The sequence below is a fragment of the Saimiri boliviensis genome, chromosome 2 (assembly GCF_048565385.1).
Source record: "Saimiri boliviensis isolate mSaiBol1 chromosome 2, mSaiBol1.pri, whole genome shotgun sequence".
In the NCBI taxonomy this organism is placed as follows: Eukaryota; Metazoa; Chordata; class Mammalia; order Primates; family Cebidae; genus Saimiri; species Saimiri boliviensis.
Genome location: NC_133450.1, coordinates 193,094,119 through 193,112,145, shown reverse-complemented (window position 1 = coordinate 193,112,145; position 18,027 = coordinate 193,094,119). Strand labels below are relative to the sequence as shown.

General features: G+C 39.0%; 1 protein-coding gene across 3 annotated transcripts in view; it reads right to left on the bottom strand.

Annotated features, from left to right (window-relative positions):
* Positions 1-15,498: 15,498 nt before the first annotated feature.
* Positions 15,499-18,027, bottom strand: part of NR4A3 (nuclear receptor subfamily 4 group A member 3) — a 41,460-nt gene continuing 38,931 nt past the window's right edge. For all 3 annotated transcript variants that reach the window (XM_039475269.2, XM_074395098.1, XM_074395097.1), the window contains one exon: positions 15,499-17,285. In XM_039475269.2, coding sequence (XP_039331203.1) covers positions 17,038-17,285 — 248 coding nt within the window. In that variant the 3' untranslated portion in view covers positions 15,499-17,037. The remainder of the gene's footprint in view (positions 17,286-18,027) is intronic.

Genomic DNA, 18,027 nt, shown 5'->3' with positions numbered 1-18,027 from the left:
ATTCACTGTGTACTCTTCTCTGGGCCCAGCATTACGTGACACGCAGAAGATACAAAGATGAAAAATTCATGGTCTCCATTCCTAAGGGACACTCAACTTTCTTCGGTCACTACCCAAGTTGAATGATGTCCCAGATGGTCCCACCGAATGCTGAGCTCCTTTTATAGACAGTGTTGTAGTGAAGTTCCTTTTATGGCCTTCTATTTTTAGAGAGTAAATTAAGTGCAGAGGGGAAAATTTCATTTCATCAATCTACAGACACGTGGAGACTGTTGTCTAGATGCAAGGGTTCTTTTTCAGGGACACGCAGGAACCACCTCCCTGAGACCTGAATTAAATTGTGAGAAATTTCAGTAATGAATTCAGCTTTGGGCTCAGCCCATTCCCAGAACTTCAGGCTTAATTATGAGAAGAAAACCTATTTATTCTGGGACATCACCACTTTGGGATAAATTCCTGGAAGCCATCAAAAAAGCAAAGGGAAGATCTTTCTCAGAGTCTCTTTGAATTTCTGAGAAAGAAGCATTTCATGTTTGGCCTGTCAAGTTGCTTTTAGTTTCAGCCCATGGATTTGCCCCTTATTTAATTATCTTTGAACTTACGTCTCCCTGTCCATCCAAAGGCCTAGGTCACCTGTGGGAGACTAAGTCAACCTTTCTTGGGGTTTCCTTAGATACCATCTTCCCCTGAACACATTCTTCATATTATTATAAACATAATAATATGTATACAGTACTTTAAATTTTACTAAACTCTTTTCAGGTATTTTAGTTCACTTTAATAGCAACCAAGAGAGGTGCAGCTATGAGGAATCTGAGCCTTAGAGAAAAATAACCTGTTCATTTCATCACGCTACTGAGAATAAGGGAAAAAAAAGAAAAGTAACATGATCACACAGCTATTGCATGACAGACCTCAGTAAGAACCCAGATGTTCCAACTCCTATCCTCTTTCCAGCTTTTCTCCCTGTATCTGTCCAGGGGCCAAAGTAATTTCTATATCTGATATACATCAAAATTATTATGAAAACTGAGTAAACTATGTTGATATTGGGAGTCAAGGAATAGTGATGTCTGTCCTGGGACTAGCTAGGTTGTGGGGATCCACTGCGGCTCCCTATAAGCCAGAGTCCCAAGGGGACCTACAAAGAGCAAGGAAAGGCAAGCAAAGCTCTCCTGAGGCAGTGGTTCAAAACCTTGGCCACACATTGAAAACGCCCCAGGAGCTTTAAAAAAAATTGAAGCCTTGGTTTCAGCCCCAGAGATTCTGATTTAGTTCAAAAGTCTTGGGGGCAGCCTTTCCATTTAGATATTTTTAAATAGCCCTGGGTGATACTGTAACAAGATTTGCTAACATTGCCTGAGGGCACCCACAGTTTCTTTGTAGGGGTTGTGGACTGATTCTTTCTCTTTTCTAAATGCTTATTACACCAGTCATATTTAGTCATTGAATAAAATCTAGAAAATACTGATTAATTTTTGGAGAGTAATCATAATTATGCCACAGAGAAATACATTTTGTTAACTATTGGCTGTATATCCTTCCAGGATTTGGAATTGTGTGCATACACACAAATAACCCTTTGCTTTTTCTTTAATCAAAAATGATATACATACTGCTGTATGCTATGCCTTTTATCTTTGACTTTTTTTCCATATCAACACATTCAAATCAAGGCTATTTTCAAAGACTTTATTGTATTCCACTGTGTGGCTGTAATGCATTGAACCTCTAATAACAAAGAGGAATCTTCTTTTTTATGCCCGTATCTGTTTCCCATCCAAGGAGATGCTTGAAATCCTAGAATCTAGTAGGGAGGATCAGATTTTGTCAATCCTCTTGGCTTCTACATCACTTCCAATTTATCTGGAAGATTTACAATTAATCAAACAATATACTAATGTGGGAAAAAATTGTATTTTGGAGGAAAGTTTGGAAACTACAATTAATACACAAGCCCTAATAATCTCAGAGAATGAAAGAAACTGAGAGTTCTATAACTCTCAAAATTCCAATTTGTCTTCAGTTGTTTGAGGTCCATTCTCAAAATTGTTTAAACCTAGTTGTTACCTGGGTAAGTTCATTAAGGGATTCTATGACATAATGTTAAAAATAATAACAACAACTAGTACTTGCATAGCACTTTAAAGTGGATAATTCTAACATAAAAATAATATGAACTAACTATCATTCATTAAGTATCTAGAGAATCAATGTGTCAGGCACTGAACTAGGCACTTAACACAGTTTTATATTTGATATCTGTCATAAAGTTTATATAAAATGGTATTATTATTTCAGTTTTACAGATAAGACAGCTGAGGCTCAGAGAATTGCCTGAGCTCACCTATTAAGACTAGGCTGTAAACATGGATTGTGTCATGGTTTTACTCAGCATTATATCTCAGAGTCTGGTTCAATGCTTTGCACTTTGCCTAGGATAAGGTAGGGACTCAATACATAATTGTTGGATAAAGGAATAATTAAATCACTAACTGTTTCTTTAATTCATATTGCCTCTGGGTGATGCAGAGATGCTCTACCCAGAGGAGACTTGCTTCCTGGGCCTTCATCCTCTAGGAATAATTCACATAGTAATGATTTGGTGGCTGATATGATTTGGCTCTGTGTCCCCACACAAATCTCATCTTGAATTGTAATCCCCACATGTTGGGGGAGGGGCCTGGTGGGAGGTGATTGCATTGTAGGGTGAACTTCCCACTTGCTGTTCTCATGGCAGTAAGTGAGTTCTCATGAGATCTGGTGGTTTGAAAGTGTGTGGCACTTCTGCCTTCTCTCTTTCTCTCCTGCTCCATTGTAGTAAAGATGTGCTTGTTTCCCCTTTGCATTCTGCCATGACTGTAAGTTTCCTGAGGCTTAACCATGCTTTCTGTGAAGCCTGCAGAACTGTGAGTCTTAAACCTCCTTTCTTCATGAATTATCCAGTCTCAGATAATTCTTTATAACAGTGTAAAAACAGACAAATACAGTGGTTTATGGAAATGTCCCTTCATTCTTTTCACTCTCTAGAGTAATGGTTCTCCAAATGTGGTCCCTGTCCCAACAAATTCATGGACCTTACTTCAGACCACCAAATCAGAATCTCTGGTCATGAATATCAACAAACTGTTTTAATAAGCTTTTCAGATGATTCCAATGAACATTAAAGATGACCACTAAAGTTTGAGGACTTAATAGATAAATGACCTTTCAGTCCTGAGACTGGTAGTAGTAATTTAGCCTGGATGATTGGATGGAGGAGCCATTTACAGAGACTGGGGAAACAAAAGGAGGAGCAAGTTTGGAAGGAGGTCATGAATTTGGGTCTGGTGTGTTTAATTTGAAGTACCTTTGGAATATTCACATGAAGGTATCTGGAGGCATCTGGAGCCTCTAGGTCTGGAACTCAGAGGACAGGACTGAATCGGAGATACAGATTTGGGAGTGATAATTGAAGCCATGAATAAGACTGCTCAGGAGAATGGGAAGCATTAGTTTACCCTAAGTCATAGCATTATTTTAAGAGCGTGGGGAAGGGGTGCTGAGAGAATGAAGAATCTGAGGACAGTCATTCTTCCTTGTAAGTGACTTGCATTGGAATGTTTGTCTCATCTCCTCTGGATTATAAGCTCCTTAAAGGCAGGGACTGTGTAAACTTTAATAAGTCCCTCAAACAAAAGTACATTGCTGCCTAGGCTGTGAATAATCAGTGAATTCCTTCCTGGATTCTGCTTTGTAGAAATCCACTGTGATCAGAGCCACCAGCAAGATGTTTTCCCAAAAATCACTTCTATCATTTCCCAATGGACAGTATGGCAGATTAAAAATAAGTGAATAAATAAAGGGCATCATGTATAATCCACTGATATCTATGCTAATCACATTAATCAGAGTGAATTAATTACACCTGAAAACAGATGCAAAGTTAAATTCCTCAGAAAATCAATTCATTAAACTCATATTGGAATGCACAGTCAACAACCCCCATGTTTAGAAACTATCAGCATGATTTGTGGCAACTTCTGATTTACTAACGAAACTGCTTAAAACATTTTTAAAGGCAATTACAATTACTGTCTGGCATTTGATGGAAAGAAATCTTGTCAGCATTGTCCCTTGTGTGTCAACTGTCACAATTTTCTAAAAATTTTGAGGCGAAAAATAGGCAGGCTCTACTATTTGCTAGCCTCGATTAGGGTTAATTCAATGTGTGTCTGCAAATAATAGTGTTTAATGTAATCTCTCTAATTACAGATAAAACGCATTTTCAGTCATGCTCATCACTGACAGTATTTTGGGATAAGTTAAACTGACAGCTGCTTTCTGAAGGAAAGGAAAAAACAAACCTTCCTTGGGGTTGTGTTGATTTTTTTTTCTCTCTCTCTCCATCTCTCTCCCTCTTTCTTTTACATTAAAGAAGAGAAAAAGATGAAACTTGACACTTTGGCACTGGATACCAATTTTGGAAGTCATGACATAGACTGTCTCTTGGGAATTTGACATGTTTTCCAGCTCCTACTCCCGTCAATGAATATCTAACTTGAATTCACTCAACAAGCATATTCTAAGGGTTTCCAGTGAACCAGGTATTGCACTAGGCAGTAAGGAAATCAAGAAGGAATTCTACCAAACCTGCCCTCCACAATTGGCCCCTTGAGTCAAGTCAAGCTTCCTACTATACTAGATTTTACAGTCACAGAGCCCTTATATTCTCAGCTCTTCCAGAGTGAAATTATTCAAGTCACAATATTTTCTGAATGGCCAATGCATGTTCCTCCTCAACCACAGCTGACTGGATCAGGGACTACTCAAGGACACCTAATCCTCAGATTGTCCAGGCATCTGTAACATGGTCTCCCATGACAAGTTGAGCCATACCAGCCAGATTTTCTTTCTCAGGAATAGAAATTGGAAAATACTAGATGAGGTTGTTAGGGGCAAAGGTGAAATTAGAAGGCTGTAAGAGAAAACCACAAGATAGGAAGAATTAAGACCTTGAGAGGGCAGACATCATTAGGTCTGTGAGACTGTGAAGAAGCTGAAACACAGGGCCTAGGTTGAATGAGTCAAAGGTTGAATAAATAAACAAATAATTGTGACCTAAGATGTCTTTGGTTTTTTTAGTATCCTCAAAACATGAGTGATTCACAGAGTCACAAGCCTTGATACTCCTGACTTTTTTCACCTGTGCTGTAGATGAACCGTATTTCTTGCATCCTGATTTATATCCTTTGGATATAATTCAGCTTTGAGTAATGGAAAAACTCAAAATAACAGTGGTTTAACAAGGAGTTTATTTTTCTCATGAAAAGTCCACTTATACACAATCCAGCTCAGATATGGCTGCTCCATAAAATCCTCAGGGCTGATTCCTTCCGACTTCCTTTGCTACAGTTCTTAGGAGATACCCTTATCTCCATAGTCTAAAGTCGCATCCACATTCCAGATGAAAGGATGGAGAGGTGGATGAAGAAGAAGGGGCAGGAGTCACGAGCCATTGCTTAAGATAGGTTTCTAGAACCTGGGAAAGTCTTACTCATGATGTTTGGGTGGAAATTTTGGAAAAGATCTAAAGTCTACTTCCAGAGCAGCACCAGAAGCAGAGATGACAGTAGCAGTACGGCAAAAAATAAAAATAAAAATAATCAATTAACTGAGCTAATGTCAAAGAGAAGTGGGAGCCTGAAGCCAGAGCTAACATAAAAATTGGCAGAATTTACAGATATCTTGAGGAGGACTTTCAAATTCCCTGTTTGTGAAATAGAATGTTTAAAACAATCCCTTCTGGATCTTAAGGAAAAGAGGCCCCGGCAACCTATGGGTTATGATACAAATCAGACATATTCTAAGACCAACCCTACATCTAAACCATTCCTAAAATATCACCTATCATGATACCACCCTTGACTCTCTCTAAGTTGAAATTTTCATACATAGAGCCATTCTCTGGAGCCAGACAGTAGCTACTGTCCAATGCCTTCTGGAAGAGAGAGAGCCATATAAAACATAGTGCCCAAGTTTCTAACCCTCAAGATGGTAGAAATTACACCATCTCAGAAGCAGGGGAGCTGGAAAAGAAAGGAAAGCTAGTTCTAAAAAGTAAGGCGGCTGTTTTGAGTATGTGGACTTTGTTCTGTAAAAAGTGAGGCATAAAGCAAAGTAAGATGCTGTTTTATAACCACAATAATAAAAAACTCTAGGCCGGGCATAGTACCTGACGCCTGTGATCCCAGAACTTTGGGAAGCCACGATGGGCGGATTACCTGAAGTCGAGAGTTCAAGACCATTCTGACCAACATGGAGAAACCTCGGCTCTACTAAAAATAAAAAAATTAGCTGGGCATGGTGGTGCATGCCTGAAACCCTCGCTACTCGGGAGGCTGAGGCAGGAGAATCTCTTGAAACCAGTAGTCAGGGGTTGCGGTGACCCTAGATCGTGATTGCACTCCAGCCTGGGCAACAAGAGCGAAACTCTATCTCAAAAAAAAAAAAAAAAAAAAAAAAAAATTCTGATGAATCAAAGTGTTGGGGAAGATGTAGAACAGTAGGAACTCTCATTGGTGAGAGTGTAAATTGGGGCAATGCTTTTGAAGAAAATTAATATATCTAGTAAAGGAAACAACATGTATGTCACATATCCTACAACCTCTACTTCTTGGTTGGCCTACAGCTGTGAGTCTCAAACTTTGGTATGCATCATAATTACCTGGAGGGCTTCTAAAACACAGATTGCTGGGCCCTCCCTCAGAGTTTCTGAATCAGTAGGTCTGGGGTGGGGCCTGAGAATCTGCATTAGTATAGTCCCAGTTGATGCTGATGCTGCTGATCTTAGAACTACACTTTGAAAACTCCCGGCCTAGAGAAATTCTTTCCTGTCTTTATTAGGAGATAAGTACAGAAATTTCCTAACATCATAGCTAGTAATAGCAAGAACCTGAAAACAAATATCTGTTGACAGGAAAATGAATAGAGAAATTATAGTGTATTAAGAGAGGTACTACAGAGCAGAGAAAATTAATGAATTAAAGCTATACAACATCATAGATAAAACAAGTTGCAGAATAATGTATGCTTTATGATACTAAATATAAAACTCAAAGATGGCTGGGTGCGATGGCTCACACTTGTAATCCCAGCACTTTGGGAAGCTCAGGCAGGCGGATCATGAGGTCAGGAGTTCAAGACCAGCCTGGCCAACATAGTGAAACCTCGTCACTACTAAAAATGCAAAGCCAGGCATGGTGGCATGTGCCTGTAGTCCCAGCTACTCGGGAGGCTGAGGCGGGAGAATCACTTGAACCTGGGAGGTGGAGGTTGCAGTGAGCTGAGATCATGCCAATTGCACTCCAGCTTTGGCAACAGAGTGAGACTTTGTCTCAAAAAAAAAAAAAAAAAAAAAACTCAAAGACATGTAAATTTAAATAAGAAATTGTTTAGGAATATATACAAATATAATGATAAACCAAAATTCAGAATGGTGCAGGGAAGAGGGAAAGGGGACTGGGGAGGCATAGAGATTTCGATAGTTCTTGAGTTGGGTGGTTAGCTCAAATATGTTTGTTCTATTATTCTCTCACATGTATAAAATATTTAACAATTATTTTGTGCTTTTTTGTTGCATTATTCTTTCACATATATAAAATATTTAACAATTATTTTGTGCTTTAAAATCAGTTTCATCAAGTGTGGTGGCTTACATCTGTAATCTCAACACTTTTGGAGGCCAAGGCAGGTGAATTATTGAGCCCAGGAGTTTGAGACTAACCTGGGCAACATGGTGAAACCCCTTCTCTAAAAAAAAATTACAAAAATGAGGTGAGGGTTGTTGCTTGTGCCTGTAGTCCCAGCTACTTGAGAGGTTGAGGTATGACGATTACTTGAGCTCAGAAGGTCAAGGCTGCAGTGAGCCATGATCGCACCATTGCTCTTCAGACTGGGTGACAGAGTGAGAACCTGTCTCAAAAATATAAAATAAAATGAATTTCACTTTTGTATGTATGCAGTATTTCACTTTTTTCTTTTTAATCAGTTATATATTTCTAACTTCACGTTATTTTAGTTTCCCATAGAATCTTGACAATATGAAAAGCAAAAATAAAAATATAAAGATGGGCCTGGTGCAGCGGCTCATGCCTGTAATCCCAGCACTTTGGGAGGCCAAAGCAGGTGAATCACAAGGTCAGGAGTTCGAGACCAGCCTGGTCAACATGGTGACCCCATCTCTACTAAAAATACAAAAATTAGTGGGCGTGGTGGTGTGTGCCTGTAACCCCAGCTACTTGGGAGGCTGAGGCAGGAGAGTTGCTTGAACCTGGGAGGCGGAAGATGTAGTAAGCTGAGATTGCGCCACTGTACTCCAGTCTGAGTGACACAGCAAGACTCTGGCAAAAACAAAAGACAAAACAAAACAAAACAATACAACAACAACAAAATATATGTATATATATATATGTATCCTTTTTTTTGTAATAAGTAAAAATCCCCTGAATATTTATATATGGACAAGGAAGCAGGTAAGCAGCTATGTTAGGAGTGTGTGTGTGTGTGTGTGTGTGTGTGTGTGTGTGTGTATGTGTGTGTTTATACTTAAAATACTTTATGTAGTTCTGAGCAATTGATTAAAAACTGGCAGCAGAAAAGAAGCAAGGGATGAAAGGGCTGGGGGAAGAAACTACGGTTTTAGGAACAAAAGGTAGAAAGTGGTTTCGTGGATATGTAAATTCAAAGGGCAAGATGAAGGCTAGGCTGCCAAGAAGGGAACAGCTGTGAGATGTACAAGGATTGGCTGCTTCTCTGCATTTGTTCCATCATCTTTTCTCAGAGATAAAGAAGGCAGATCTGGGGGGTGATGGCTTTGTGGGTTTTGTAAGTAACCAGAAGGGGACAGAAAGGTGGTTGTAGAGTCCAAAGGAGAACAACTTGGAAGAGATGTACTACAGAGCTTGAGTGGAAGTTTTAAATCATCTGGAAATTGGGAGGTTGGCCAGAAGCAGAAAAGAGTGATGAAGGGTTCAGTGACTGAAGCCCACTCTGAGGATGGGGAATGTTTGTGTTTAGAGATGAAAGCACTAGAAAGGGATTTCAAAAATGGAGCTGGGTCTTGCTATGAAAAGCCTCAGTGGGACTGAGGCTGGTGATGGGCAAGCTTTGAGTACTGTGGAGATAATTGGGAGACCTGCTGAGTCAAGAAGTCTGAAGAATTCACAAGACAGGTGACATGCTTGACAGGCAGGAATGATGAAGCTGAGTCAGAATATTGGATAGTAGCTGTGTTGCTCTGGTAGAGTTTTTACCGTTGCTGATGAGCAAGGAACTGAGATTAGATGCCCCTGTGTTCTGGGAAGGAATGGGGCTCTAATCACATCTCCATGAATGCAGCCAGGGACAGTAGAGCCATATTGACTTGTGTTCAAATCCACTTACTAGCTGTGAGGTCCTGTTGCTATGTACTTAACCTCTCCTGGCCTCTTTCCCCATTTTCAGACAGAGGATATCACCTACTTCCTGGATTAAATGAGAATATGAATGAAAGCGTTTACTAGAATATCTGGCACACACCATAGTGTTTAATAAATGTTAGTGAGACAAAGCAGGGGCCCTTCTTAGGTGGAAATAAAAGAAAAATCTTGAGTCTCTTCGAGGGAAATTCCAGGCACCCAGATATCCCTGAGAAATAAATAAGCAGGGAATAGCATAAACAGTAATCTCAAGTAATTTAGAGTCACAAAGTGTTTTAGTTTTCTCTAGAAACTTAAAGATAACATCTTAACATATGTTCTTGAGTTGTTTATTAGAAACCAAGACTCCCACTGATGAAAAATGCTGACCATTGTCAGGGAGACCTTAGATAAAGGGTACCTGAAGATTGAATGCTAACCACCATTCTTTGTTCTAAATTACTTCCTGAGAGACCTGGTTAAGAGTCACACCTACAGGCCAAATGTTAACCTTCCTTTCTGCTGACCCCAAGTTTTTAGACAAAACTTTGTTTCCTTAACCAATTGCAAATCAAAGAATTTCTGAGTCCACCTAATGACCTGAAAGCCACCACTTCAAGATAGCTCACCTTTTCAGGCCAAACAATGTATAACCTCCATGTTTGACTTACAATTTTGCCTGTAACTTCCACTTTCCTGAAATATACCCTGCCTTTAAAAACCTTTGCTTGTAAGCCATCAGGGAATTTGGGTCTTAAGTGTTAATTGCCTGATCCCCTTGCTTGGAACCCTGCAATAAATGCCTCTATTTCTATCACTGCAAATCCGCGTGTCAGTGTTTGGCTTTTTCTGTGCACTGAGTGAGCAGATCTGAGTTTGGTTTAGTAACATTAAGTTTCTCTTCTCTTCCCCTCAAATCAAGTACTCTTAGAGGCCCAGCATAGGGGATGGCCAGCATCATAGCAGGTAATCAGAGAAGGGGCTGATGATCCCTTGGCTCACTGATGGAGCCATGAAATGAGTCAGACAGAGATGGAAAAACTAAACAGGAAGGACAGTGCACTTGCAACAAAAGCCATACAAAACAAGCACTGCCTATGTCAGTGTCACAGTTCAACTCAGAGACACCCTGAGGAAGACTTTTTCTGAAGCATTTCATGAAGAATTTTGTTCATAGTGAGGGATGGTAAATAATAGAAGGTATGAAAACCTTCTTTGAAACTGATGGGATTTTCAACTGATTGGGCAAAGGATGGGCCTTCTTAGAAAAGTACGTCCAAACAAGATGATGAACCACTTAAGCCTCTTAGATTTTAGTCCTTTCAGTTTTCAGACTAGCCCTGGAACAAAGGTTTATAAACAGCCTTGTTCATGGAGCAACCTCAGATGCCTCCTGAGATCAAGAAATGGGGAGGCTCTGAAATCATGCCTAAGACAAAAAGAAAAACAAAACAAAAATAAAACCCACATAAAATCAAGATTGTTCTTGAAAAGCACTTAAATCACACTTAAGCTTAAACTTCAACAATTAGTCAAAATAATGGAAAGCAGGATTTGAAGAGATATTTGCACATCCATGTTCATAGTAATATTACTCATAATAGTCAAGAGGTGGAAGCAACCCAAATGGCCAATGACAGATGAATGGATAAACAAAATGTAGTATATTTAGCCTTAGAAAGGAAGGAAATTCTGGTACGTGATACAACATGGATGGACCTGAGGACATTATGCTAAGTGAAATAAGCCAGTTACAAATATACAAATTCTGTATGGTTTTACTTACATGAGTAGTCAAATTTATGGAGACAGAAGGTGGTTGCCAGGGGCTGCAGAAGGGGGAGTGGAGAGTTGTTTAACAGGTATAGACTTTCAGTTTTACAAGATGAAAAAGAGTTCTGGAAATTGCTTGCTTAACAATGTAGATGGTGATGAAATCTCTGAGTGCTTGCTTGTTCACAAAGGATTTTATTTTTCCTTCACTTATGAAGCTTAGTTTGGCTGGATAGGAGATTCTGGGTTGAAAGTTCTTTTCTTTAAGGATGTTGAATATTGGCCCCCAATCTCTTCTGGCTTGTAGGGTTTCTGCTGAGAGATCTGCTGTGAGTCTAATGGGCTTCCCTTTGTGGGTAACCCGACCTTTCTCTCTGGCTGCCCTTAGCATTTTCTCTTTCATTTCAACCCTGGTGAATCTGACGATTATGTGCCTTGGGGTTGCTCTTCTTGAGGAATATCTTTGTGGTGTTCTCTGTATTTCCTGGATTTGAATATTGGTCTGCCTTGCTAGGTTGGGGAAGTTTTCCTGGATAATATCCTGAAGAGTATTTTCCAGCTTGGATTCATTCTCTTCATCACATTCAGGTACACCTATCAGACGTAGATTAGGTCTTTTTACATAGTCCCACATTTCTTGAAGATTTTGTTCATTCCTTTTTGCGCTTTTTTCTCTGTTCTTGCCTTCTCTTTTTATTTCATTGAGTTGATCTTCGACCTCTGATATCCTTTCTTCTGCTTGGTCAATTCGGCTGTTGAAGCTTGTCATGCTTCACGAAGTTCTCGTGTTGTGTTTTTCAGCTCCATCAATTCACTTATACTCCTCTCTATGCTGTCCATTCTCGTCAGCAGTTCGTCCAATCTTTTTTCAAGGTTCCTATTTTCTTTGTGTTCGGTTAGAACATGTTCTTTTAGCTGGATAGGGAAAATGTGGTACATATACACCATGGAATATTACGCAGCCATCAAAAACGATGAGTTCACGTCCTTTGTAGGGACATGGATGAACCTGGAAACCATCATTCTCAGCAAACTGACACAAGAGCAGAAAATCAAACACCGTATATTCTCACTCATAGGCGGGTGTTGAACAATGAGAACACATGGACACAGGGAGGGGAGCACTACACACTGGGGTCCGTTGGGGGGAAATGGGGGAGGGGTGGAGGGGTGGGGGGTGGGGAGGTGGGAAGAGATAGCATGGGGAGAAATGACAGATACAGGTGAGGGGACAGAAGGCAGCAAACCACACTGCCATGTGTGTACCTATGCAACAATCTTGCATGTTCATCACATGTACCCCAAAACCTAAAATACAATTAAAAAAAAAAAGAAAAAAGAAAAAAAAAAAAACAATGTAGATGTACTTAACACTCCTGAACTGTACACTTAAAAACAGGATGGTAGATCTTATGTGTATTTTACCACAATTAAAGTCAGAAATTAGTTGTTTGTGTTTATCTTTGCATTTAACCCAGGCATCCCCAAACTTTTTACACAGGGGGCCAGTTCACTGTCCCTCAGACCGTTGGAGGGCCGCCACATACTGTGCTCCTCTCACTGACCACCAATGAAAGAGGTGCCCCTTCCTGAAGTGTGGCGGGGGGCCAGATAAATGGCCTCAGGGGGCTGCATGCGGCCCACGGGCCATAGTTTGGAGACACCTGATTTAACCTATAGAAATCTAACTATAGGCAAGTGCCCCTTTATTTAGTCCTGTCCTTCCTGGCCCCGTCACCATTCAAACCACACCTTTGTCCTTATTGTCCCTTGAGGAGGAGCTTAATCCGCTCCTCTTATTTTTTATTGTAGCCAAGCATTTATGTTTGTTGTTTCTTATTGATAAAAAGCACCTGTATTTGAATACATATATCAGATGGCACGCCACTATATCTGTCATTCTTTTCTTACTAATAGTAGTTTATGGTTAAATAATGAAGGTCCTGTTGAGAAGCAGAAGGAAGTGTTTGGCTTGTAGACCAAATGCTTGCAAAAAGTATTGTCTGTGACATCTAAGCACTGTGTCTGCATAGTACACAAATAATGTATTTATAATTTAATGCTGAATAATATTTCACTGTGTTTATATACCACATTTTGTTTATCCATTCATCTGTTCTTAAGATGTCACAGACAATACTTTATTCATGAACTGATGAAGTCATGAGAACTCCCACACTTTTGAGCCATCAACACACAAAAAGCATATTTGCACTAATTCAGAACACATGATGTTTTGGGTAGAGTTGAACGAAAGTTGCATTTGTATTGTCCACAAAGAAGGAGTTTCTAAGTAATGTAGTAGTGATGGCTTAAACAAAAAGGCAGAGAGCACATACCTGTCTTTGAGAACTATGACCCTGATTCTTGGAAACGTTGGTTCACAAACAATTAATATTATATTGTCTTGATATAAAAGTGAATCTCCTTACCTCTAAGGAACACTTTCAGCCAACAAATTTTAGTTCCATTTACATTATATACAGTTGAAAGAAAAATGGGAGTTTCACACACTGTGCATGTTTGTATGTCCTCAAAGCACTCAGCAGTGGTTTGCCCCTAGGAAGTAGTCAATAAATGGTTATTGAATTTAGAATGTTTTTCTTTCCAATCAGTAAGGTTTAATATATATCCAATTCAGAAATCCTATTAATTTTTCAGCATTACTAAGCCTTTATAAATCAATTTTGGGGATGTGCTTAAGAATTCACAGCAAATACTATTACATAATAATTAAGAGAAGACTGTTAAATGAGGCATGCGTATTCAATACACCAGTAGCCATTGATAAAATGTAATTTAATTTAGTCATTTAAATTTACATTCTTAATGTACAAGAGCATTTCTTTCAAGCCACAGGTTAACACACACTAAAGAGCAATGCTGTTAGAGGAGCAGAGAAACTTTGGAAAACTCTGCTGTCTGAAATGAAAGCAAGGCACTCTCTATTAACAGCTGGTAGCTTCCTGATTTCTGCCCACAGAAGGCATGTTCACACTGAGAGAGCTCTCCCACAAGGGGAGGAATCACCTGCTTTAATACATGTTATCCTCTTCTGTGCTAGTGTGGTCATCAACTCTGTATAAACTTATGTGCAACATTAAGACAAAACAAAACGGGAGTTTAATTGATAGATGACTTGGGAGGTTCTCATAATTGTAACTATGGAGGACAGAAGAACACGCTATCATCTTTATTTTTAGCACTCATATCTGGACCTATTACTATAAAAGCTTCTTCATTCCTTCCAACCACTAGATTATAATGGCTAAAAAAAATCTTTTCCTTAAATCCGATGGGTGTAAAAATAAAAAGTAATAGCATTTCTCTAGGGCTGTGTTTTTGTTTTGTTTTGTTCTTCTTTATAGACATGACAAAAACAAGGATTAACTTTCCAAATACTCATGGTGCACAAGAAGGTTATGTATGCACAGTATTTCTAATTTATTCAAATTCAATTTGAATTTGGTCTGAAGCTATCTTGTATGAAATGTTAGCTTTCCTGATATTTAATAATATTTATTATGTTTGCATATAAGCTCAAAAAATTAATGCAGAAGTACTACTTTACTCATGGTTATCTTCAGGTAAAATGTAAATATTAGTGGTTATGTTTAAAAGCCTGATTTTATATAGATGAAGTAAGTTGAGAAAAAAAAGACTATGGAAAGGTAAATTAGGTCTTAGTCTTGATTCTGTTACTAGCTGTTTGACCGTGAGTAACTCTTCACCCTTCAATGGGCCCCAGTTTGCTCCTCTATGAATTTTAGGGAGTTGGACTAATTGACAGGCCAGGCTCCTTCCAAGTCCAACATTTCAAAATGCTAACATTCCAGGTTCTATAATCTTGATATATAAAAATAATCTTTCATAAATGCGCACATAAACATAACACGATCAAATATTAGAATGACTCTTGGAAAAAAAACATATGATTTCCTATCTGGGTTATACTTTGCAGCAATTAGGCAATTCATTTGGCATTTGTTTGATTGTATAATTTAATGACAATATAAACAGCATAGTTTTGTTATTTTTCCTTTAAAAAGACTAAAGCAAAATGATTTAAAGCTAACAAAAACTACTGTGACATCAGTTTGACATTCAAAGTTTGTTTCTTAGCAAAATGGCCAAAGATATTTTGACTTGATACAGAGTATATAATATAAAGACTTTTAGACCTAGAAATCTTCAAACATTATTCGAATTTAGCAAAACATAAGCAAAATTGTAATATCAAAGTGCTAAACAGTACTGCCTTAAAAGTCACTGCAAATGAACCATAAAATAACGGCATGGGAAGTGACATTTATTGTACAAATGGTTAATAAAAAGACACATTATAAATATATATATGTAACCTGCTATATTTATATATATATATATATTTTTTTTTTTTTTTGCTTATTTAATTTCTGATTGGTGTATCCAAGTCACTGTGAACACCTCATTTAATTACTCTGTAACTCAGCTTCCAGGAGCTGGTGGTCTTGCAATAAATACAGGCAAAGCTATTACAATATAACGTGCATACAAATGTTTATACAAATAAGGACACTATGCAACAAATTATCTCATAATAATATGGCATTAACAGTAGAAACATACAAAAGGGAGTATGAACACGGAATGTTGAAACGCAGCCCACTAATCCTTCCTAGTACTCACACTCATACTATTTTTTAAATCTTTCCTAGTATTCACATTCATACTATTTTTTTTAAAAAGATTTGCTTGCTCTCCAAAATTGTCTCCTTAACCAATAACAAAAGTTAAATTATATCTATAAAAATCCTTATTGTCCCTGGTGCTTACCCTGTATGACCCAGTTCCTACTGATTTGCATGTTCTTATCTAGGGATCAAATACTCACTGACTTATGGGGTTTCTGAATGAATACACCAGTCAGTTGCTATAACTGAATCAAGTTTAGGGAACTCTGGTGGGGTTGATAGAACACAACCAAAACAGTTACATGTAATCCAGTTTATAATCTGATCCGCTTTCAGGATAGCTGGACAGTCAGGGCAGGGATCTGGTTCCATCAAGAATGGCCTAAAAGTCTTGGATGGGCCATACTTCAGACGGGTTCTACAGGGAAGGTGAACCCAGCCTCTGCTAGGAATATTAATGTGTCATTTGCTAACATGACTGCCTCCTTTGTATTTCCATATAGAATAAAGGAGGAGTTAATAAACAAGACTTAGTAAGACAGCACTTCAAAAAATTGCACTTGTTTATGGAAGCAAACAGCCATTATTGTTCTGCTATGTCTGATTTGTAGGTAATCCTCCATCTTTCACCATTTGTTAAAGGAAGAAAGAAATTAAAAGGAAATTTCTCCCTTGTTTGCACCACATACATACCTTTGATACAGGAAGCGTATTTTCAAGGGACCAATCTTTAAGACACACCCTACCCTGGCGAACAACCCTTGGCTGTTCTTGTTTTTAAATACAAAGCAACTATAACTGAATTCCCCAGAAAGAGTTTTAAAACAGTTAAATTATCCTTTTTTTTTTTTCCTGCTGGGATAGCATTGTCCAAAAGTGCTTTGTTAGCAATTTCTTAGAAAACCCTCATGAACTATATCCCCCTCCCACCCTATCCCTCAATGCCTAAATATAAAACACAACCCCAACACAATACTCTGCAAGTTTTAGGTTGTAAGGAATAGAGCCAGGAAAAAAAAAGTCTTTGCTTTCTACAGGAGCTGCTTTTCCTCTTAAGGAAGGACAGGAAATGATAGGTTTCCAGACATATCCCTTTGCTGTGTAGCAAGCAGGTGCTAGGAGAGGAGGCGGCTCACTGCTCAGGCTGTTCTTGATTAGAAAGGTAGGGTGTCCAGGAAGAGCTTGTCAATGATGGAAGGCGGAGACACCAAGTCTTCCAGCTTCAGGTAGAAGATGCGCTGGAGGCCCAGGGTGCAGATCTTCCTCAGTTCGACCAGCGCACTCAGGACCTTTGGCTCGGTGGGCTCCAGAGCCTGTCCCTTACTCTGGTGGTCTTTTAAACTGCTTGTGATCTTGTTGCATAGCTCCTCGACTCTCTTTGGTTCTTTCAACCCATGTCTTTCTGCAGAGGGATAAAGAAGGGCAAGTTTAGGAGGCAAATATATCTTAAGACACTTTGAATCCCTAATTGAGGTCTGTGTCTCATTCTGCCAGTTCGGATGGCTTTTTACAATCAAAGTGTGCTCCCTCTTAGAGGTAGCTCATGGCCTTTGGTATTAAACAACACCAAGGTTTGAATCCTAGTCCCAACACTTACTTGCTGTGTGTCCTAGAGTAAGTCTCTTAACTTCTGAGGACAAATTTCCTTATGAGATGAAAAAAAATGATGATACTCAATTCAAGGTTTCTGCAATAGCCAGCTTAGGTAAGTAACACAAGGGAAGCACAGCTCCTGGCACACAGCCATGTGGAATGAATGGCAGGGTGATTATTATTTTGCATACATTATCCTACTTAGGTCTCAGAAAGCATGGTCAGTAGGCAACTATTTTTCAGGGTGGCATAGAAACACATCCAGGCAAATGAATTCATATTTCTACATTGACAGACTCACTTGAGGGAGGTGGGGAGGCTGTAAGTTCTATTTGCTAATCCAAGGACTGCCTGACAAGACCCAACGCAGCAAAGTGCATTCTTGTATTTTCATGCTAACCAGTACTGAGAAGAATTCAGCTTTTCTTTTCCTTGTTTTGTCCCCCCACCCTTGAAACCCCTGTTGACATACACCTGGCACTCTGTACAAAATACACATGTTCTCCTGCTGTGGAGATGGAAAAGCCAAAGAGAAGGGGAGGAAGCCCAGA